At 42.9% G+C, this 23,262-nt stretch overlaps 1 protein-coding gene across 5 annotated transcripts in view; it reads left to right on the top strand.

The window, feature by feature from the left end:
• The window catches only part of SHROOM2 (shroom family member 2), a 185,208-nt gene that overhangs the window by 154,169 nt on the left and 7,777 nt on the right, over positions 1-23,262 (top strand). For 3 of the 5 annotated variants that reach the window (XM_006120197.3, XM_025183134.2, XM_025183135.2), the window contains 3 exons: positions 5,785-6,543; positions 13,831-14,382; positions 16,595-16,763. In XM_006120197.3, coding sequence (XP_006120259.2) covers positions 5,785-6,543; positions 13,831-14,382; positions 16,595-16,763 — 1,480 coding nt within the window. Of the gene's footprint in view, positions 1-4,826; positions 4,905-5,784; positions 6,544-13,830; positions 14,383-16,594; positions 16,764-23,262 lie in introns of all 5 variants that reach the window. The other 2 variants (XM_006120196.3, XM_006120195.3) reach the window with 1 other exon arrangement.

The raw sequence follows: 23,262 nt of genomic DNA, 5'->3' as shown, positions 1-23,262 counted from the left end.
CTGCTTTATCCCACCAATTGGAAATGCAACATCCTTTAAGTTATCTGTGTTGTAACATTTTTAATATGTTTTTTCTTTTCAATTAATTTTGGAGACTGACAGTACTATTTATCAAAGCCTTAATTGTGGCCCAAGTCAAAGGATTGTTAAGAACATCTCATCAGGACTTTTAAAACACAAATGTTTGTTGGATGTATAAATGTGTCAGCTTGGTAGTTCACTCTGTCCTGTTCACTTGCACCTGTAGATAAAGTTCTGATTTGCATGTCAAGTTCAATATAGACTTTGCAGACTGACTGCAGCTGTGCATGTAATTCACATCTTTGGACCCTCTTATGCTGTGATTTTGATTTTTTTTTCTTTGTATGCAACTGTACCTTTATGTTATGACCTATGTTAATAAAAATAAATCAGAGAGCTTAAAGGGCTATCTGGAATCACAAGTGAGTAGAAAAAAATCAATCTGTCCATCAGTTACCTAGGAGAGGAACAATTTTGCTATTTTTCATAGGCCTAATCGTGCAGCCCTTACTAATGTGAATATTAAAGTCATTGCGATTATTTAAAAGATGAGCGCTGTTTCTGTTGAACTCAATAGGGAAACTCTGATTGTCTAAGTCAGTGTTGCAAGATCTGACTATATTTGAATAAGGGTTATTGGCTCAGGCATAATCCAAACACGAGGGCGTGATTCTCATTTACACTAAAGTCATTCCACTGTAGTTGGGAAAAGGGTCCTTAACAAAGAGTAAATACACAATTTTTTTTAAATATAACTTACATCTGCTTCTTGGCACCTTGAAATTGACCCTTTCTGTTCATTTCCTCTGGAGCATCTGGCATTGACCATTGTCAAAGACAGAATACTGGGCTAGATGGACCATTGGTCTGACCCAGTGTGACTGTTATGTTCTCTACTATGCCTAGAGTAGTGTGAAGAGAAAATCATGCCCTGAATCTTTTGGGGATTTTTGAGGGAGCTGCCAGGGGTGGAGGAAAGAATGCTCCTCCAGCCCACAGCACTCTGTGTATGCAGCCCTGAGCCCCAACTCAAGGCTTATTAGGCAGCTGTGCAGCCACACAGCTTAGTGGGAACCCTGGTAGGGCTTTCTGCCTAGTAGGGAGAGGATTCTCAGGCTTCTGCCTTGCTCAGGGCTTCAGTAGGAAGGAGCAGGGCCCAAGCCCTGTAAGGTGCAGAGTTCCAAGCACTGGCACAGGTGCCCCAGCTATGAAACTTCTGAAGATTGTGCTAAATGCATTATAGACCCATAGTACTGTCAAAAAACCTTCTAAAATGTCATTTTTGAATAACAAGCGTGAAAATGCCATCGAAGCCTGATCACCTTTTCTTGGTGCAATATTTAAGTTTAAAACATCACTTGAATTTTTAATTGCACAAAAACAAAAAAAATAGATTTTGTTTATCAAGTTTGAGCCCGTAATAGTGTTTGTATATGACTGAAAACCTGGGATTGTAGTGGCTGTGTTCTCAAAACCTTAACAATGATTGAGTGGGCATCATTTTAACAATCTTCAGTTGCATAAGCAACTACTCGTTTCACTGTTTGGTATTTCCAAAGTAGTTTCAATAACTATATTTATTTCATGGGCTTTTCCCCCAATTAGAATCCCTTTATTTATGTGATGAAACACTTCATGAGACAGTCAAAAGTGAGGGGAAAGAACTATCAGGGGACTAAGGGAAAGCACACAGCATGTGTGAATTACTTCTGTGCCCCTCCCCTCAGCAGCTGGGAGTGAACGGAATGTACACATGCTGTGCACTTTCCCCTCTCTCCCTGATATTCAGGGGAAAGGGAAGAAGAGTACCAGAGTCCCTGGTACATGCAGCTACAGCCACTACCACCCCCTCCCTGCCTTCCCAAAATGGTACCGGGGCAGTCGGGCTCGTGGCAGGGTCAGTCCCGTATGGGAGACTTGTACCCCCAGCCAGCCCCTTTCACCATGCCTGGCTGCATGCTGCTTAATGCAGCAGCCTGCAGGAAGCCCTGAGAACCCGGTAGGGAGCACACCCTGCTGTCTCCTGCATCCAAGCGCCCCAGCTTGCCAGCTGCATCTCACCAGAGCAGCACACTGGCTTACTCTTACCTCTCGTAACAGCAGAGGAAGTCCTTAAACTGGCATAGAGGAACAAAGACTAAAGCATAGTCAATTTCAGTTTGTTCAGAGTCCACCAAGTTGTAGGGAACCTTTTTTAGGTCAGGGGCCACTGACCCACAAAATAATCAGTTGGGGACCACACAAATGAGAAGCAAAAAACCTCCAAAAACTCCCAACCCATGGCCACGGCAGTTGCTGCGAGAGGGCATAAAGCCAGGTAAGTGTCCCCCCTCATGCCCAAACCCCCAAACTCCAATCCCCCTCACGCATTTCCCAGCCGCGCCAAAACCCCACACCTCTAGCTTTCTCTGACACCCTCTCTTGTTCCTGCACCCTCCCTCCTGGCCAGACACCTTACCCCTATCCCGGTCCTGCACCCTCTCTCCTGGTCACACACTACACCCTTCCTTACTCCTGCTCCCTCCACCTGTCTAGACACCCTACTCCACATCTGCTTCTGCACCTTACCTCCCAACCAAATCTTGCAACTTTTCCCCCTTCAGCATCCCACCTCCCTCCCAGATCCTGCATCCCATCCCTATCCCACTCACTGGCAGCCCTGTCTCACACATTGAACCCCTCATTTTTGTCGCTATCCCAGAGCCTAAGGGGGTCCATAAAATCCACTAACTCCGGAACCCCAGAAAAGTAAATCTGGCCTATGGGAAACCCTGAACCTCAGTCCTCCCTGTCCCTTCTCCTCACCCTGTGGGGCTGGAGCACCAGAGGAGTGAGGTGTTTCAATTGGGGGCCACATCAGTGAGGGTTGGGGGTTTGAGGAGGAGTTTTTTCGTTTCTCACTTGTGTGGTCCCCAACTGATTATTTCTGGGTCAGTCCCCCCCCCCCCCCCCAAAAAAAATATTTCCTACCCCTGCCATAAATAAAGAAAACATTGAAACCTTTTTTGTTGGACATAAATTAATATTTTACTTTGTAAAATGAAGTTTGATAAACTAACATGAGAAAGTTAAAATGCTTAGCCTGTTTCATAATTTAAATTAAACCCTAACTACAGCTGGTTCAGTAAATATGGTCACCATACCCAGCCTGTCCCTGCCCCCTCCTCACCCCGGCACAAAGACCTGTAAATAGAAGTGAATTCGTTAAATCTTGGCACGCCACTTCTGAAAGGTTGCCAACCCCTCGTGTAGCATATAGGGAAACTGAGGCACGAATAGGCTTCAGACAGATATTACTTAAATTTCCTACTTTGTCATGCCTGGAATGACCTTTTTTGCTTGAAATAGCCTTTCGTCTCTTTCTGACACTGTCAGCTTTATCAGGCTTAGAAGGAAAGAATCCTATGTTAGGGCATCCTAGTAAAATACAAGAACAGAATTATAGTACTACGCTTATCAGCATTACAAACCTTAGGTAACTGAGTCATTGTTTTACCTCCCACTGTGATCTGCTTGGGAAAACAGCATCTTCAGCTGTTGAAAAAATGTGCAATGGCACCCACGCAGTTTGAATTTTTCTACTTTGTCTCGAGATAGCACAGTGAGTAGACAGTGATTATTTGATTCAGTTATTGAGTTTTCATGTTGTGACACAACATAACATTTCCAATATGATGTACTTGATCCAAGGGACAAAGCTCAGTGTTCCTTATGGAAAAATGGAGATTAGATCCCTTACTAAAAAAAAAATTAATAATGGATGATCTTTATATTGCCTATACTGCGATTTTCCACCCTCTCTTTTAAAGTAAAGCACTTTGGGAGAGAGGTGGTAGGAAAACTCTGAGATGTGGAAGTTAAAATAGAAATAAGCATATCTTAAGCTGCCTTTTAAAAATGAAAGCAAACATGATTCTGGGATGCTTTAACAGGTGTGATGTGAGCAAGACACGAGAAGTCATTCTTTCGCTCTACTCTGCGCTGGTCAGGCCTCAATTGGAGTATTGTGTTCAGTTCTGGGCACCGCATTTCAAGAAAGATGTGGAGAAATTGGAGAGGGTCCAGAGAAGAGCAACGAGAATGATTAAAGGTCTAGAGAAATGACCTATGAAGGAAGGCTGAAAGAATTGGGTTTGTTTAGTTTAGAAAAGAGAAGATTGAGGGGGGACATGATAGCAGTTTTCAGATATCTAAAAGGGTGTCATAAAGAGGAAGGAGAAAACTTGTTCATCTTGGCCTCTGGGGATAGAACAAAAAGCAATGGGCTTAAACTGCAGCAAGGGAGGTTTAGATTGGACATTTTAGGAAAAAGTTCCTAACTGTCAGGGTGGCCAAACACTGGAATAAATTGCCCAGGGAGGTTGTGGAATCTCCATCTGTGGAGATATTTAAGAGTAGGTTAGATAAATGTCTATCAGGGATGGTCTAGACAGTATTTGGTCCTGCCATGAGGGCAGGGGACTGGACTCGATGACCCCTCGAGGTCCCTTCCAGTCCTAGTATTCTATGATTCTATGAGTATGTACTAATTTGTAATGCCTGTGGAAGTGATACCTGCAGTAAATGAGAGGTTTCCACTGTAGAATCATGTTGAAATCATTAGACTGATAAAGTGGCAGTGTAACTGTTGGTTTCAGATTTCATTTTATTGTGTTTCATTGGTCAAACCATCCAGTTGTGTTTTTTAAAGAAAACTCGTAGTCCCTCTTATACTTGCCCAGTCTCATTTCCAGATACAGATAATAAAACCATCAGTGGCAAAAATGAAATAATGTACTCTGAAGCCTTTTACTTTTCTGTTGCAGCTTCTTTTCTAAGCTCACAGTGTCTCTTCAGCCTCCCCTAAGCAGAGAACAAACCTGCCTTCTTTCTGGGTCTCAGAGGTACTTTTGCTCGCTTTCTTTTCTGATTTGCCTTTCTCTGGTGAGCACAACTTGTCTGTACTCTTCTGCTTGACAACAGCCTTGAGTTGCTTCAACATGGCAACTACAAAGCAAAGAGAAATATAGACTTGGAGTAAAACAAAACCATTTGTATAAGATGAGAGAGGACTTGTTGGCCACAGCAGTACTTCATGCTGTAGGGACAAAGACTCCATCTGATTTATGTATTAAACCTAAAATAGATCTTGATCCAAAATATTGAGTCTGTCTTTTCTGTTTCTAAAATACATCCTTTCCCCCCTCTTCCTTCACCATATCAGTACAAGTGAATGTGATGCTTTTGTCAATATGTATTCATTGTACATTGGTAATTTTTATCTTCAAATTTAACTTCCACAATTATGTTAATTTTGCTATATGAATGAAGGGCTGTGCATTATGATGTCTAGTGTGCCTTTTTAAAACAATATACAGAGAACTTGTATGGTAATCTGCATTTAATTAGACTCTGCTTAGTTGGAAATTAAAATCAATTTTAATTGAGTGTTGAAGGCTATACAAGGAAACCATTCTTTTAATTCACATAAAAATTAGAAGAAAATACTTTTGCATGTTCAAATATGCCATAGTAGTGCCTCAGGTTAACTCAACGTTATGTCACTTTGCACGACACAACATAGCCTAATTTAGATGGATGTTGTGCTTTGGCTCATCACATTACATTAGAAATACAATATTACATATATTTTAAAGTAGGTTGTTGCTGTTAGTTAATATTATGTGGAAAATATAATCTGTCCCCAAGCTTCCCAATATTTCTATGGCAATACACAGGAGGAAATAATAGCTCTGTAAGTAATGATTCTTCTTGTGTTTCTAGGCAGGCTCATATAGGAGTCCCAGAAGATAACACAGGAGAACAAAGGGCTCAGCTGGACCAAAATTTAGGACACAAATGGAAGGCATCTGTTAGACCATCTCAAACCAGAGAACCTATTGTCTTGTCTCAGGAGAGTCGGGGAAGGTCTGGGACATTGCCCAGTGATTACAGATACTCACAAGAAAACGTGAATGAGAAAATCAAAGATTGCAGCTTGCCCCATCTCACTTGTTCTGAGCCGCCGACATTGCACGAGAACCAATCCTGTCTGCCACAGAGCAGAGGAGAGGAAAGTCAGTGGACAGAGGTGACGTTGCTGAACAAGAAACGTGGACCTGCCCCTCAGAGACCTCCCCCACCCAAACGAGATAATAAATACAGGTGCCAGGACAAATCCCCATCACTCAGCACCTCTTCAGAATCTCTGCTGGCAGTATCCAGAAAGCCCATACAATCCATTTCCCCCCGCTCTGGTGAGATAATTACAGGTTACTCCTCTCTCACTCAGAGTCCTGCAGCATTCAATGGAAAACTGAACAGCACTCAGACTCAGAGGCTTCAGCAAACAGCATCCACTGAAAATGTGTCTCAGCACTTAGAAGAGAAAGCACAGCTTAAATTTGAACCTGTGTTGTCTGCAAAGCATCATTACCTTCAGAAACCTGCAATGGAGACATCAAGGTCCCCTTCACCTCAGTTTGCTCCACAGAAGCTGACTGACAAGCCTCCTGTATCTGTCCAGGATGAGAATCCAGCAAGGTAATGTGCCTTTACAGTTATGTGCCTTTTAGAAGCCCTTTCCCCATGTTAGGTTTTGTTAATAAAATTGGCTGTTGCTTTTAGTGAAGAAGTACGAAGAAACCTCCTTCAGGTCCGTTCCATATGAACCTTTCCAGCCTGTCTTCTGTAGCGCAGTAGAAACTGTTACAAAAATATCCAAATCGTATTTGAAATTTCAGTTAATACCATTGGAATCGTTCAACTGGTCTGTTTGCGCTATGGGACAGTATATCAATAGAAATCCTACTCCATTCTAAAATCTTAACTGGATTTTCCTCTACATAAACTATCTAAATGGGATGACTTTTTCCCTACCTGTGGGAAGTATCTAATTTACTGGATGCAGGGAGCTAAAATTATTGTACAAGAAAAATTGTGTTGATTTAGGTGGCACCTCTTCCAAAAGCTTACATATGAAGTACAGGCAGTCCCCGGGTTACGTACAAGATAGGGACTGTAGGTTTGTTCTTAAGTTGAATTTGTATGTAAGTCGGAACTGGTACATATTGTAGGGGAAACTCTAGCCAAACATTTCTCCAGAGCTCAGTTTTATTCTCCCACACCTCACTTCCCTCAGTCCTTTATTCTCAAGCTGAGGTGTCTGCTGAGAAAAGCCGCTCCACGTCTCCCTGGTCTGCTGGGGGGGGGGGGGGGGGGGCGCTAGCTTCGCGTCTCCCTGGTCTGCTGGGGGGAAGCAGCTAGTGCGGGGTTGCCTCACCCCGTTTGTAAGTAGGGATCCGATGTAAGTTGGATCCATGTAACCCGGGGACTGCCTGTACACTTTTTGTTACCCTCCAAATTACAAATTTGGGGAGGGGGGGTTAAATAAAAGTTTTTAAGTCAGCATGCTGATGATTGCTAATAAGTGGCGTCACTTTTTAATTAGGACTGTCAATCGCAGTCAACTCATGCGATTAACTAAAAAAATTAATCTCGATCTTAAGAAATTGCAATTAATCACAGTTTTAATTATACTATTAAAATAGAATATTAATTGAAATTTATTAAATATTTTAGATTTTTTTCTACATTTTAAAATATATTGATTTTAATTACAGCACAAAATACAAATTGTACACTGCTCACTTTATATTATTTTTATTACAAATATTTGCACTGTAAAAATGATCAACAAAAGGAAGAGTATTTTTAAGGTCACCTCATATAAATACTGTGGTGCAATCTCTTCTTCGTGAATATGCAAATTACAAAGGTAACTTTTTCTTTAGTTACATAACTGCACACACAAACAAAACAATATAAAACTCGAGAGCCCACAAATCAACTCACTCCTACTTCTTGTTCAGGCAGTTGCTTAGGGTGCGTCTAGACTGTGACGAACTATTGCAAAAATATATGCAAAATGCTGAGTCTTTTTCCAATACTTTCGTCGGAAGAGGCTTTTCCGAAATTTGGCCCATCTAGAAATTTCCAAATTTTGGAAAAACCCCTCTTTCTAAAGCTCCCTTCTTCCTCGTCGAACAAGGAATACAGGGGCTTTAGAAAGAGCGCATTTGGTCTTCCGCAAAAAGAAGTGAAAGAGCAAACACGTTCTCTGGACATGGCAGAGTTTTTTTCGGGATACCTCCAGTATCCCCAAAAAAACCCGCAGTCTAGCCATACCCTCAGAGAAACAAGTTCATTTACATTTGCGAGAGGTAATTCTGCCCGCTTTCTTGCTCACATTGTTACCTGAAAGTAAGAAAAGGTTGTTGTTGCAGCAGGCATTGGAAGATATTTAAGTGCTGGATATTTTAAATATTCATATTCCCCTTTAGGTTTTGGCCTCCATTCCTGAGGACATGCTTCCATGTGGATGATGCTTGTTAAAAAATAATGCGTTAATTAAATGTGTGACTGAACTCCTTGGAAGAGAATTGTTTGTCTCTTGCTCTGATCTAGTTTAATTCATTTTTCTGTGGTCCCGCATCTGTTAGATTATGTGGACCCCCTGTATAGTTGTCTTTTTTCCTAATTTAAAACAAAATGATCACATATGGGGGGGGGCACTCGCGCAGTGGCTTGGAGCTTTCCCCTGCCTGCCATTGGCCCTACATTGCACCTGGAAGCTGCTGGCATGTCCCTGGCTGCGGCCCTGGGGGAGCAGGTGACATCACACATTGTCCTCACCTGCAAGCACGACGACGGCTGCTCCCACTGACCACCATTCCCCGCCCCTCCCTTTTCCCCTCCCCCCCCCCACCTGCCAGGCAGGGCTGGATTAATTCAGGGGCTTTAATTAGCCCAGATTCCAGGCTAATGGAGGGAGGGGGACAAAAAAATCTGGACTTTGGCAGCTCAGAGATGTTTTTTGTGGGTTCCACTTTAGCCTAAGGCCCTGAGCTGCAGCCCATAAAGCCCGTGCATTAATCTGGGCCTGATTATAGCAGTCTTGAATGATGCCATGTTTATTTCAAATAGTGACAGAGATGCAGCCGTGTTAGTCTGGTCTAGCTGAAACAAAAGACAGAAGTACGTAGCACTTGTTAGTCTTTAAAGTGCTACATACTTCTGTCTCATGTTCATTTCAAGAACACTTCAACTACAGAGTTGACAAAATACAAAGATGGCACCAATGTGAAATTTCTTAACATAGCTACAGCACTCAACCCAAGGATTAAGACCCCAATGTGCCTTGCAGAATCTTGGGGGGGAAGTTGTGAAGCATGCTTTTAGAAGTCTGAAAAGAGGAATCCTCTCATTCAGAAGTTGCAGAACCCAAACCACCAGAAAAGAAAATCAAGCTTCTGAGGATGAAAACGAGTTTGTGTTGGTCCGCACAGCTTTGGTGTGTTATCAAGCAGAACCCGGCATCAGCATAGATGCATTGTCCTCTAGAACGGTGGTTGAAGCATGAAGGGGCCATTTAAAATATTAGCACATCTGGTGTGTAAATATTTTACAGCACCAGCTACAACAATGCCAAGCCTGCTCTCATTTTCAGGTGACTTTGTAAACAAGAAGCAGGCAGCATTATCTCCTGCAAATGTAACCAAACTTACTTGTATGATCAACAAGTAGTCCTGTGGCACCTTAGAGACTAACAAAAATATATTATGTCAAGAGCTTTCCTGGGTAGATGAGTTGGATTCGATGAAGTGAATTTTACTCATGAAAGCTCATGACACTGTTTTCTTGTACATTTCAAAGCTGGCACGCCTGTGTGCAGCCCGGAGTTAGCAGGACTGCCTGATGGCCCCAGGCTGCAGTGGGGGCTCTTAGGCACTTCCACATTCCTTCTTTGAAATGTACGTCGACAAGTCGAGTAGTCAATGGAAATTCTATCGACTACTCGACTAGTAAATTAACCGCAATTTAACATGCTTACACAGAACTACGTGTTTTTATATTTACAGACTAGCACAGCTACCCCTCTGAGATTTTTTGTTTGTATGAGAAATTGAGTGAACAAGAAGTAGGACTGAGTGAACTTGTCAGCTCTAATGTTATACATTGTTTTATTTTTGACTGGGCAACAGAATGGCAGATAAAATTCAATACTTACTAAGTGCCAAATAATCCATATTGCAAACATAATCCCATTTATATTTACAAAATAATGGGGTCTATATTAGCTATAACCACTCAAGAAAGAGCTCTAGGTGTCATCATGTGTAGTTCTCTGATAACATCTACTCAATGTGCTGTGTCAGTCCAAAAAATGAACAGTGATAGGAACCATTCATTGAGGGATAGACAAAAATGCAGAAAATATGATGTCTTTATAAGTCGATGGCATACCTACACCTTGAATACAGTATGAAGTATGCATCTCAAAAAGGATGTATTAGAATTGAAAAGGTTACAGGGAAGGCCAACAAAAAATATTAGGAACACAGAACAAGAGAGATTAAATAGTCTGGCAGTATTCACCTTAGAGAAGAGACTACTAAAAATAACATGATAGAGGTCTATGAAATCACAAATGATGTAGAGAATGTGAATAAGCGTTATGTACCCCTTAATATAATATAAAAACCAAGAGTCATCCAGTGAAATTAATAAACAGCACATTTAAAAAAAAAACTTAAGAAAAATGTCATCGCACAATGCTCAGTCAACCTATGGAACTCGTTTCTTGAAGATGCATGAAGGCAAAAAACGTTACTAGGTTGAAAAAGAATTAGATAAATTCATGGAGGATAGTTCCATCCATGATTTAACCAAGATGATCAGAGATGCAAACCCGTACTCTGGGTGTCCCTAAATCCAGCCACACCTTTCTCCCTGACCCAGACACACTCTCTGCCTCGGCTTCCTATCTTCCTATACTCCAGCATTTTCCTTCTATTTGTAAGCTGGGCTCTGCTGGGTTCAGCAACCCATAGTAGCGGCCAACATCTCCACAGCCCATTTCTGCATTGTGCAGTGTTGCAGAAGTCCCCCAGAAGTACTGCTGTGTGCCCACCCACCCTGCTTCTGCCTTGTTCTTGATCACTCAAAAAGCAGTGAAGATAGCTTCCTACAGTCCTTCTGTGTGATCCCATCCAGTCAATGCCTTTTCAGGTCCTTTGTCACCCCTCTCTATAGCTGATTTTTTTTCCTCTGTATTTCTCCCCACACTCTTCTCCTCCCACACATTAATTCCCACCCAGATCCCACATGCCAACCTACTACCCTGAGTCCCCTCCCACACTCCAAATCTCTTGGTGCCACCCCAGAGCCTGCTCCTATACCCCAAATTCCCAGTTCCATCCCAGAGCATGCACCCCTAGCTGAGCCTTCATCCCCCCAACCCAAAGCCCTCTCCCACCCCCAAGCTCCTCAGCTCCACCACCACCATAGATTGTTCATGTGCAGAATGAATTTTGTTAGGGCGCCAATATGGGGATGATCTGTCACACATCTTCTCCTTCTTGGCACCCATAACACAATTCATTCCATACATGGACATAACAATTAGAGGGAACACTACTGATCATGTGAAAAGATCCTTACTGGAGAAGGATTTGAGGTGTGGTTTTCCCCCTTATTTCAAGAAGAAGTCTCTTTAGCTCTCAAAATATTGCATCTGCATTATAGTCAAAATATTACCTACGTATGTCATTTCATATAGGGGTTGGTGAATGTGTGTAATATAGTCTGTATATTCATTCAGACACAAATATAACTATATAGATTACTACTGCAAGAGTAGTACAATATTGACTTATTTTCTGTTCTCCATGAAAGTACAGTAAGCTTAATTTTTAATTTTGGGACACACCCACACATATAGCTAAGGAGTTATATGTGTATGTCTGTCACTAATCTAATAGAAAGCAACCCAGCAGAAACCAGATATTTTAGCAGTGTTCCTTTGCTTGTCTAAGCCTTCCAAACCCACAATATTAGAGCAATGATTTTAAACTTTCTTCAAACTTGAAACCACTCCATCTGTATTTTGGCTTTATATTGTACATTCAGCGCGCACACTATAGTAGTCTTAACAGAGCTGCTATTTATCTAACATGTCATTTTCTAATTTAAAATCTAACTTTCCATTAAAAAAGACCTGTTCTTAACTGAGTATCTTGTCTTAAGCACAAGATAGCTTAGCGCTGGCAGTATGTGTTGAAGGGTTCCTGCAATAGGCTGTCACTGACAAAACAATGCAGAATTCCATACAATTCATCTATTTTGAGTAGCTGTTTTTTTTTCTTTCCCTTTCTTTCAATTTATGCAAAGGTAAACTAGATTCTCATTATGAGACTTGTGTTTTACATGCAAGTTCTTTTTTAAAACCTGCATTTTTCATAAACATGTTTTGGACTGTTTCAAAGACAGCTTTAAGTACTTTCAGCCCTGTAGCCTGTAGAAAAGTCATGTTTTGTATAGTATGAATCTAATACTAGAGATCTGTATATAGGCAGACCCCGGGTTACGTACAAGATAGGGACTATAAGTTTGTTCTTAAGTTGAATCTGTATGTAAGTCGGAACTGACATCAGCCGCTGCTGAAACTGATCAGTTTCAACAGCCGCTGAATCTGGACACCAGTTCCACTTACATACAGATTCAAGGTAAGAACACCAGGCGTCCCCAAGTCAGCTGCTGCTGAAACTGATCAGCAGCTGATTCCAGGAAGCCCAGGGCAGAGCAACTCTGCCTCGGGCTTCCTGTAGTCAGCCGCTGGTCAGTTTCAGCAGCGGCTGACTTTGGGATGCCTGGGGCAGAGCAGCTCGGGTGCTGCTGGCTAGGTCCAGTAGCGCGGCCGCTCCTCAGAGCTACTGGACCAACCCAGCAGCACCCCAGCTGCTCTGCCCCAGGCATCCTGATTCAGCCACTGCTGAAACTGATCAGCAGCTGAATCAGGATGCCTGGGGCAGAGCAGCAGGGGTGCTGCCGGGTTGGTCCAGTAGCGCCAAGGAGCGGTGCTGCGGGACCAACCAGCAGTGCCCCACCTGCTCTACCACAGGCCCCCGGCTTTGCTCCACGTCTCCCTGGTCTGCTGGGGGGGGCACTAGCTGCGTTCCCCCCCCCCCCCCCCCCAGCAGACCAGGCAGACGTGGAGCAAAGCTGCGGAGGACCCGGGCCAAACCGTGGCGCTTCCAGATCAGTGCCGCAGTCCGGCCCGGGTCCTCCGCGGATTTGCTCAGCATCTCCCTGGTCTGCAGACCAGGGAGACGCTGAGCAAAGCCACGGAGGACCCGGGCGGACCCGTGGCTTCCAGATCAGCTGAAAGCGCTGCGGGTCCGGCCCGGGTCCTCCGCTGCTCTGCTCAGTGTCTCCCTGGTCTGAAGCGGCCGCGGGTCTGGCCCCGGGTGCTCCGCCGCATTGTTCAGGGTCTCCCTGGTCTGCAGACCAGGGAGACGCTGAACAGAGCGGCGGAGCACCCCGCAGGACCCGCGCCGCTTCCAGCTGATCTGGAAGTGGCCGCGGGTCTGGCCCCGGGTGCTCCGCCGCTTTGCTCCCGTCTCCCTGGTCTGCTGGCTCCGCCAGCAGACCAGGGAGACGGGGAGCAGCTTTTCTCGCCCCGGAGAAGGCGGGCGGCGGGACCAGGCGTCCCGCTGCTCTAGTTCTCCGGGGCGAGAAATCCCCGTTCGTAACTGCGGATCCCACATAAGTCGGATCCGCGTAACTCGGGGACTGCCTGTACATGGAATAGCTTAATTTTAAAATGTATGAAGAAAGGCAGATCCCTAAATTGAGGTTTGAGATGTGATATGCAAGAGGTTTCCTCATATTAATAAATTGAACATTGATAGCATACAAACACCTTTTTGTGGATTAAAATCAATACAGTATAAAAAAAATACAGTTAATTTGCCTTTCTTTTTTTTCCAGAATTGAAAGAGTGATAGACAACAATAAAACAGTAAAAATGGTGCCCATCAAGATAGTTCATTCTGAGAGCAATGCAGAGAAGGAAAGTCGCCAGAGTCTTGTGAGCACCATGGAGCCACCTGCCTTACCTAGTGGTTTAGAGAAGGACCAGATTAAAACACTCAGTACTTCTGAGCAATCCTACTCTCGTTTCTGTGCTTACACAAGGCGGGGTGTAGAACCAGAGCCTGAGAGCAAAGCCAAACTTCCTGAATCGCAATCAGCTGAAGCAGTTGAAAACAACTTGAAGGACAGTGATGCCTCCATTCCTGTAATCAGCTATGTGAAAGCCAAAGAGAAGACCTTTGAAGACTGGAAGTCGGAGGAGCTAGCCAGAGAGATTGTGGGAAAAGATAAATCTCTAGCAGATATTTTGGATCCTAATGTGAAAATAAAAACTACAATGGATCTGATGGTGGGAATCTTCCCTAAAGATGAACACCTCTTAGAAGAAGCTCAACAACGCAGAAAGCTCCTACCAAAAGTTCCTTCTCCAAAAATTGCAGAGGAAAAGTGAGTTAAGTGTTTCCAGAAACCAGCAACCCTTACCCTGTTGCTGTCCAACTTTGTGTTTTTCCCTAAACATTCAAGGATCCTGCTTCATAGTATTAATTTTTAGGTTTTCCCGTTAAAACGGCATTATTGGTAGTGTCATTTACTGACCAGATCTATAATCACAGGAGCAAAAATTAGAGTCCTATGGCAGAGAACAAATGTATCTATGTTAAACGCTTTACACATTAGTTATCGTGTAAAATATTTATTACATTGCACCAAAACCAAACTTGGAAAAGCCAAACAATCGCATAAGGGATTTGGGGAAGAAGCAATTAGAATTTTATCATAACACATTTCTCGAAGGCTTTACAAAGTTCTCTAAAACCACCCAATCTGGTGTACAGATAGAGGAGAAAACTTCAAATGAATATAAAAAAATATAAACTCCGTCAAAGTAATCCACTATCACCTGGTTGAGCATGAGAACAGAATAATAAAATATATAACAAAAAAGCAGTTGAATCACACAGATCTTAGATCTCTGAGTGGCAAACCTGAATCCTGACATCCTAACATGACAACCTTCTTCCTAATAATCCTGAATTTGGTAGTCCGAAGAGTGGATATAATCAATACATTATGGCAGGAGGTGGGGAATCTCAAGCCCAGAGACACTCCAGCCCCCCTGCTGCCCTACCACAGGACTAGAGAACACAAAATCTACTAGGCTGGCCCCCCCTAGACTTTGGTATGGGAGGAGAATGTGAGGATTGTCTTTTTTCTCAGTTGGGGGCCACATCAGTGAGGTGAGGATTTTTGTTTGTTTGTTTGTTACACTTGTGTGCAGCTCCCGATTGATTTTTCTGTGGGTCAGCAGCCCCTACCCCAAAAAAGGTTCCCCATCCCTGCACTATGGGAACTTTTAAAAACAGTTTCCAGCTTTTCTCACAGATAATGGCATTGAGGTCTTTATATTGTTTATTAAAGTGGAACTTGAAGGCTGTTGCATCAAATTTCAGCCTGTGAGAGACAAATTTTGTTTAGGTTTCTCTCACATTAATAGTGAAGGCTTCTCTACGAAGTCGTTTTGTTTTGTGGTCGACAGGTGCTGACATCACAAAATTGTTCATCGCAGTTGATATTTATTGTCATCCTTGTGAGCGATTGCTCAGCTTGAAGCCTCAGTGTTGAGTTCTACAGAAACTTGCATTGTCACTCTGTTTGTTATACCTGGTCTCTGGACCTAGGGCATCGGGGGATTGCCAGAGCACTCAAAAATCATGCATGCTTAGGAACACAGGCATTGCCATACTGGATTAAATAGAGGGTTATCTTATCCTGTGGTTCTCAATCTATTTACTGTCATGGGCTGCATATGCAGCTCTCTGTGAGTTGTGCATCTACACAGCACACACACACATCTACCAGTATGGCCCTGAGGATGTCACATGGGCCACATTTGTGTCCTGACTGGGCCACAAGTAGCCTGCAGGTTGAGCACCACTGAGCTAATACAATATTCTACCTCCATTCAAGGGCTAGTTGAGTTCAGACAGAAAATAGAGAAGAAAATGATTTTAAATTTAAGTTTCTTAAAGCACTGTCTTGACCAGTTATAAATTTTAAACAGTGTCCTAAATTCAGTATTGCTTCATCAGCTGTTGTATTTTTGGTATTGCTGATCATTACAAATATATTTCTGTTTTTATTACTCTGCTTCCCGGGTAATTATAATTTCTTAAAATCCCCAGAATGACCACTTTTCTACTAGTCAAGAGAGTATTGCTTAAAGTAATTGGATCTTTAAGGTTCAAAATGGAGAAAATGAAGTGTGATCTGTTGCATTTTCACCAGAAGATTGACTCACTAACCAGTGAGAGCACAGGTGTAGACCAAAACTCTGCCTTCATGCCAATGCCTGTGAAGAACAACAGTAAATGATGATTTAAACAGTTATACAGAGTGCAATTAAAAGACAGACTGATAATAAATGCTTCCAGATGGAAGTGCTACTAGTTTCCTTTAAAAGCCTAGATTGATAAGTAATTATTGTGACTTCCAGTGTGGCAATTTTTCCTTTCACATTTGACCCTGCATTGTTTCCATAGTTATCATTGTCCCGTTAAACAGTCCATTTACTTGGCAAAATGGTGGGTTTGAAAGACTGTTCTTTCTTTTCAGTGCTCAGGATGTCAGGCAGTTAATTAAAGTTATGACTTTTTACCAGGAAAGAGGAGCAGGGCATGCCCTCTGCCATCTCCTTGACAACTAATTCCACCTACTACAGCACGTCCGTACCAAAAGCAGAATTGCTGATTAAAATGAAGGACATGCAGGAGCAGCAGAGTGAAGAGGATTCTGAAGATGAGCTGGATCATGACTTGTCAGAAAAGAAGGTAACACAGTTTTGCACTTTTAAATGTTAAATAAGATTTTCAAACCTGGATGCCTAAAATTAGGCTGCTAAATCCACAATTAAGTATCTAAATAAGAGGGCTGAATTTAAGCCAGTGGTAGTTTCTGGGGGCTTAGCAGTTTCAAAAGATCAAGTTGTTTATTTTTGTTTCTTACTATGGACTTCAAAACCTAACTTTAGATAGACAAGCCTATTTTTAAAAGCCTTGTGTGTATGTTTGTCTTTGTTTCTGTAAAACCTTTCTGCCTGAGAATATCACCTTTCCACTTCTGTAAGAGAAGTGTGCTTTGTGAGAGAGTTGCTGAGCATGCACCAATCCCACTGAAATCAACTGGCCCTTGGACTTCTCCAGGGTTTTGAAAATTGGGCCTTCTGTCTGGTTGGTTGATTGGTTTGTTTTGGGGTTTTTGTTTTGTTTTTTGTGAGTTTTTTACTGCTTGTGAACTCATGAGACTGATAACATTGGTTGGAGCTAGATAGGCAGTTCACACATCACAGCCCCCTAAGCACATGTAGCCCTGTAGCACCTTAGTCTTAACTTGCATAGTATTCCAGTCCTGAGAATCTGCGTGGTGGTTGTAGCAGCTCAGCTCTGTTAGATTGACACCAAACTCCATTTACGGTTTGGCACAGATAGATTTTAACCTTGTTTCCAAGTCATGAGAAACTGAGGGAAATTGTCTATTGTGCTATTCAGTGCTATCTGTTTCTGTGTTCATAGTGGTCTAGTTCTAACTTTATTTACTTAGGGTGTGTCTAGACTACCTAGTTTTGTCGACAAAAGTGGACTTTTGTCGACAAAACAATACCAGCGTCTACACTACCGCGGAGTTCTGTCAACATAACGTCGACAGAACTCCGTGGTTTTGTCGACGCTGGTATACCTCATTTTACAAGGCATAACACTTTCTGTCGACAGAACTCTGTCGACAGAAGGTGTTATTGCCTGTAACACTGCGTCCAGACTACGGAGTTCTGTCGACAAAGCGGCTTGCTTTGTCGACAGAACTCCATGTGTCTGGATGCAAATTGTCGACGGAAGTTTTGTCGACAGTATCTGTCGACAAAACTTCCGTCGACAAAACGCGGTAGTCTAGACGTACCCTTAGGGAGTAGGGTAGGAATGTGAATGGTTAACTGGTTGATTGGTTAACAAGTAAGCATCACCCTTACTAGGTGAGGCTTACCGGTTACAGTTAATTGGCATTTGGCCTGGCCAGAGTACTCTATGCCTGTGGCGGACCCAGTCTGGCTAGAGCAGCCCATGTCTGTGATGAGGGGGACGGGCCTGCCACACAACACCTCAGGCGGAGGGCCCTTATCCCAGCATGTTTGGAGCGCACACACCTCCCCTGCCCATTTCCCTTCCCTCCCCCCCGGTCCACTGCTGTTTAACAGGTTAACTGATTAAATGGGATTTTACATTCCAAATACCAGGAGAGGAGCTGCCTTCAGTTCCAGGATATCTCATTTTGTGAATGTAAACCACCATGATCAACCTGCAGTGTTCCTTCAATACAGTAATCCAGACTGAGGGTACATCTAGACTGCTTTCCTCTTCCAAAAGAGGAAATGCAAATGAAGCACTGATTAGCATATTCTTGCACGTCATTTGCATATCCTCATATGACCCTTTTTGCGGAAGGCTTTTCGCCAAAAAATGCAGTCTGGACGTGGCTTTTTCCATGGAAAAAAAAAAACAAACCTTTTTCGAAAGAACCTGTATTCCTCAAAAAATGAGGTTTACAGGTTCTTTCAAAAAAGGGGTTTTTTTTTGAGCTTCATTTGCATTTTCTCTATTGAAAGAGGAAAGCAGTCTAGATCAGTTTTTGTTAAACTGTGTTCTGTGGCGCACTGGTGTGCCGTGAGGCAGTCGGAGGTGTGCCACGGAGAACAACAAAATTCAAAATGGCCACTCTTAGAGGGGCAGGCGACCTTTTTATTTTTTCTCAATATCTTTCCTCCGACTCTTTTTTCCCCCGACTTTTTTTTTTCTCAACAAAAAATCCTCGGTGTTCCCCATAAGTTATAGTTTGGTGTTCCTTGATCTTAAAAAATTTAAGAAACACTTATCTAGATGTACCCTGGGAGGAATGATTTTTAAGTGAATAAAAGGGAAATTGTTTTTAAGAACTGTTCGGATATGTTAAGTAATCCATTTCCATTGGAAGCAATTTACTAAACTAAAGAAGAACATTAATTATTCTTGATTCCTTTTACCTGCCAATTATTGTTTTTTGTTTTAATTGATTCAGCAAAAAAAGGTCTGGTCATATTGTCTGAGGAAAAAGTGCTTAAGTTAGAATTTGAAACATTTTTCATCGACCCAACCAACAAGCTGCAATCCACAGACTTATAAGTCAAAAATGTCCTTTATTTGTAGTGATGTCTTTTTAAATGAAAAATGTATTTCCCTTCATCACCTCCCTCACGCCACTAACACAGATTGTACAGGCTGAGAAGTATATCCATTTATAGATTTACTAGATACCCTCCCTCTCTCATGTCTGTGATAGACATGTTCATGTTTACTCACCCATCTGTTCTTTTGAATGCAGTGATATGTGAGCTCTCAATCCAGCAGGCTTTCATCTTAGAGCTCGTCATGCAGTATATGCAAATCACAGTAAATAGGTCAAGCCTTCCTTACAAAACTGCCAAGATGTATAAAATGGTCCAATTTCACATAACAGCCGACTGTTGAAAAAGGAACTATTGCATCCTGAAAGCTTGAATATTATAATTTATTTGTCAGTCTGTTAAAAGAGACACTACTACATGCTTTGGAATCTGTTTCTCAATTCATTGACACTCACCAGTTTTATTCTAGGAAATCATGGCTTAGTCCAGTCTGGGATTCACAGTGGATGTTCCAGGACCAGTTTACGCCCACCAGTCTGTGTTTTGCAATGCTGCAATCTGTGAAGCAATATGCTTGTTGTCTTGTTATTTTATTTAGAATAAAATATTGGAAAGTTAGGATGCGTTTGGTGGGAATTTTATGTAGAGAAATTGCACAAATCTATTACAAATAATTAGAAACAATCTCCCTAATAAATTAAATGTTCAGGTCATGTAAAGTCATTGAGGAACAATAGGATTAGCACAAATATAAATGGATTTGACTTTACATTTGGGTTTGAAAAATCTACTCGTGGCACTGTCTTTTTAGAGAAGAATATAATGTGGAATGAGGCAGGGAACATAGCACAAACCCACAAAAGTAAACCCAGTGCAGTGATGTTTTCCTAGGCCTGCAGAGAGATAGTACAGGCAGTCCCCGAGTTACGCATAAGTCGGATCCGCAGTAACGAACGGGGATTTTTCTCGCCCCGGAGGACTGGAGCAGCGGGACACCTGGTCCCGCCGCCCGCCTCCTCCGGGGCGAGAAAAGCTGCTCCCCGTCTCCCTGGTCTGCTGGGGGAGCCAGCAGCACCGCTCCTTGGCGCTACTGGACCAACCCGGCAGCACCCCAGCTGCTCTGCCCCAGGAGTCCTGATTCAGCCGCTGCTGATCAGTTTCAGCAGTGGCTGAATCAGGACGCCTGGGGCAGAGCAGCTGGGGTGCTGCTGGGTTGGTCCAGTAGCGCCGAGGAGCTGCCACGCTACTTGACCAACCCAGCAGCACCCCAGCTGCTCTGCCCCAGGCGTCCCCAAGTTAGCCGCTGCTGAAATTGACCAGCGGCTGACTACAGGAAGCCCGAGGCAGAGTTGCTCTGCCCCGGGCTTCCTGGAATCAGCTGCTGATCAGTTTCAGCAGCAGCTGACTTGGGGATGCCTGGGGTTCTTAAGTCGAATCTGTATGTAAGTCAGAACTGGTGTCCAGATTCAGCCACTGTTGAAACTGATCAGTTTCAGCAGCGGCTGAATCTGGATGCCAGTTCCGACTTACATACAGATTCAACTTAAGAACAAACCTACAGTCCCTATCTTGTACGTAACCCAGGGACTGCCTGTACAACTGCTTCTGTTGCTAATACAGCAAGAGGAAGAACCCTGCACAGATACAAAATTGGTATCCTCAGCTGTTGCTGCAAAAATGATTAACAGATATCCGCATTCACATCCATGGATATGCGTACCCGCAGCTATAAAGCGGATATCTGTAAATTTGCCAGGTTCTCGATATGAAATTTGTATCCTCCTCTGCAGAAATGAACTGCAGATATCCGCATCCACATGCATGGATGTGGATACCCACAGATATAAAGCGGATATCCGTGGAATTGCAGGACTCTAGCAATAGACTACCTAGGCTAGTGAGGGGCAGCATGAGTAACTTCTCCTTCATTTCAGTGAGCCACAAGATTGTTGTATGCAAGACTGTCTCCTGCGATAGAGTAGTTAGTCTGATTGCGCTCGTGTACCTGCAAGTTGTGGGGGGTGCTGATTGAACTGTAGCAGTACTTTAATTGGATGCAGAGGGAACGCATGGCTCTTAGTCAATGTTGTGTGAAGTCAGCATGCACCTCTCTTCATTTGTCCTTGCTTTACGTGAATGTCACTTTAGTAAAACTGGTAGGGGAAAAAAATGCAGATGGAAATCTGAAGAATCTGGCAACCCTGTGCACAGGCAACAGTAAACAAAATGTCTCATGGGCCACGCATAGAACCCCACTGGGCCGCTTGTGATCTGCAGGCCGCAAGTTGCCCACTGTTTGCTCTGATAGCTTTGCTTTGCTAAGCTGCTTCTGAGTGAAATGAACCAGGCTCCAGTCAGTTTTTCTGCTAGTATTCAAAGTAACAAGGATTCTGTCCATTTGAGCTGGTCTACACTAGCAAACTTGGGAGCTGCAGTTCACCCCCATTTCAAAACTGTAATTGATGTCAAGGAGACATTACAGCTCAGTGAATTACTAATGGGATATGTAGTTTTTAATCTGGTTTATAGGTTTCATGTTTCACAAAGGTCAGTAGTGAGTGCAAAGTCGTTTTCCGGGTCTTGTAGAAAGAGTTAATCATCTCAATCCAGTTCCCAATGGATATGTGTCCATCTCAAAACTGATGTATTTACTGACAGCCTTAGAAGAGAGGCTATGTGCATGTATTCAGATCTACTTTCCTGACATTTAAGGGCGGTTCTTCCATGACTCATTTAAGTCATTCTAGCAGGGCAGTGTAGAACAGAGCATAACTTTCTTTAATAATGCATTTTATCATAAAACAATAGAATGATTAAATTGCATGGCATCCTAGAAAACAGGAGTACAGCAGCCTGACCCAGTTAATCCAAATCCAACTCCATTTGCATTTAGGAGGGAACAAAAAAAATCAAATCCTTCAGATTAATCAGTTGGTAGCGCATGAATGTGTAAAACTGCTTACTACCTTAATCTTTTGGACACCCAGACAAACAGATAACCCCTGTACAGATTAACCTAACCTGAGACTGTTAAATCAAAACAGGACACAGCCAGTCCAAATAATCCATATGTTTGACTTCGGAAGTATTCTTTGTTAGGCTTTAAGATATAGCTGGCCTCTGTTAGGGGAGCTGAATTATGGATGGTTCCCAAAACTGTCAGTGCTTATTTTGTGTAACTCTGAAGATTGGCTATACCTTCCTATATACAGTATAAGGGTCAGTACCATATTCCTAGGAAACAGATGGGTTTCTGTTTAATTGTACATATTCAATTGGTTAGTTGAAATCAGAGTTTCATATGAGTGTGCCCTGAAATCAAGAAACTTAAAAGAAAAACAAAAATGTAAAGTGGCACTAGAAAATAATTACCATCTTAGACAATGTAGCCTGCGTTAGAAATTGACACTAACAATTTGAAATATTACTATTATTTACAGAAAGGCAACATAAGGAGATGAGACCCCAGCCCAAGGAAAAATGTTTAGGGAGGTGGCATGGTAAGAGCAGAGAACACACATTCAGGAGACTGGGGCTCTAGTTCTGCTCTGACTGTGACTCACTGCATGACCTATAGGAAGTCTGTTCCCCTCTATCCAATGGAAATAATACTTACCTCCCAGGGATTGTTAGGAGCTATGTTTTGAGGGTACTTTGAGACCTTCTGACAGGAAGGGCTATAGAAAGCACAAATTATTTCAGACCTGTGTTTTTATCGCAAATGCAGAACAATTTGAAATAAAAGGGGAAAACCATAAAAAAACCTTAAAATGGAAAAAACTCACCTTCCTTCTAACCCTGCTTCCCAGCAGTGGCTCCTGCAGTTGCTGTTCTGTGGACTTGGTGCCTGGCTTCCCATTCTGGACATTGCTACCTGGCCCATGGAATTGCAGCACAACTCAGGTTTGGCCTCCCCCCTCCTCTACAATGACAGTGCAGCAACAGGGCCAAAACTGAGAAGTACTGCAACTCTGTGTGCTAGGTCACAACGCCTGGAGCAGGGAGCCAGGCTCAGCCTGGCAGGAAGTAATAGGAATCAAACAGCATTGTATGCCATGTGTTAACGTGGACCACCTAGCTTTCTGTCTCCATAGTCTACTTAGCACCATCAGCCCCCC

Source organism: Pelodiscus sinensis, chromosome 1, assembly GCF_049634645.1.
Source record: "Pelodiscus sinensis isolate JC-2024 chromosome 1, ASM4963464v1, whole genome shotgun sequence".
NCBI lineage: Eukaryota > Metazoa > Chordata > Testudines > Trionychidae > Pelodiscus > Pelodiscus sinensis.
Note: the sequence above shows the minus strand (reverse complement) of the source record. Positions and strands in the feature narration are given on the sequence as shown.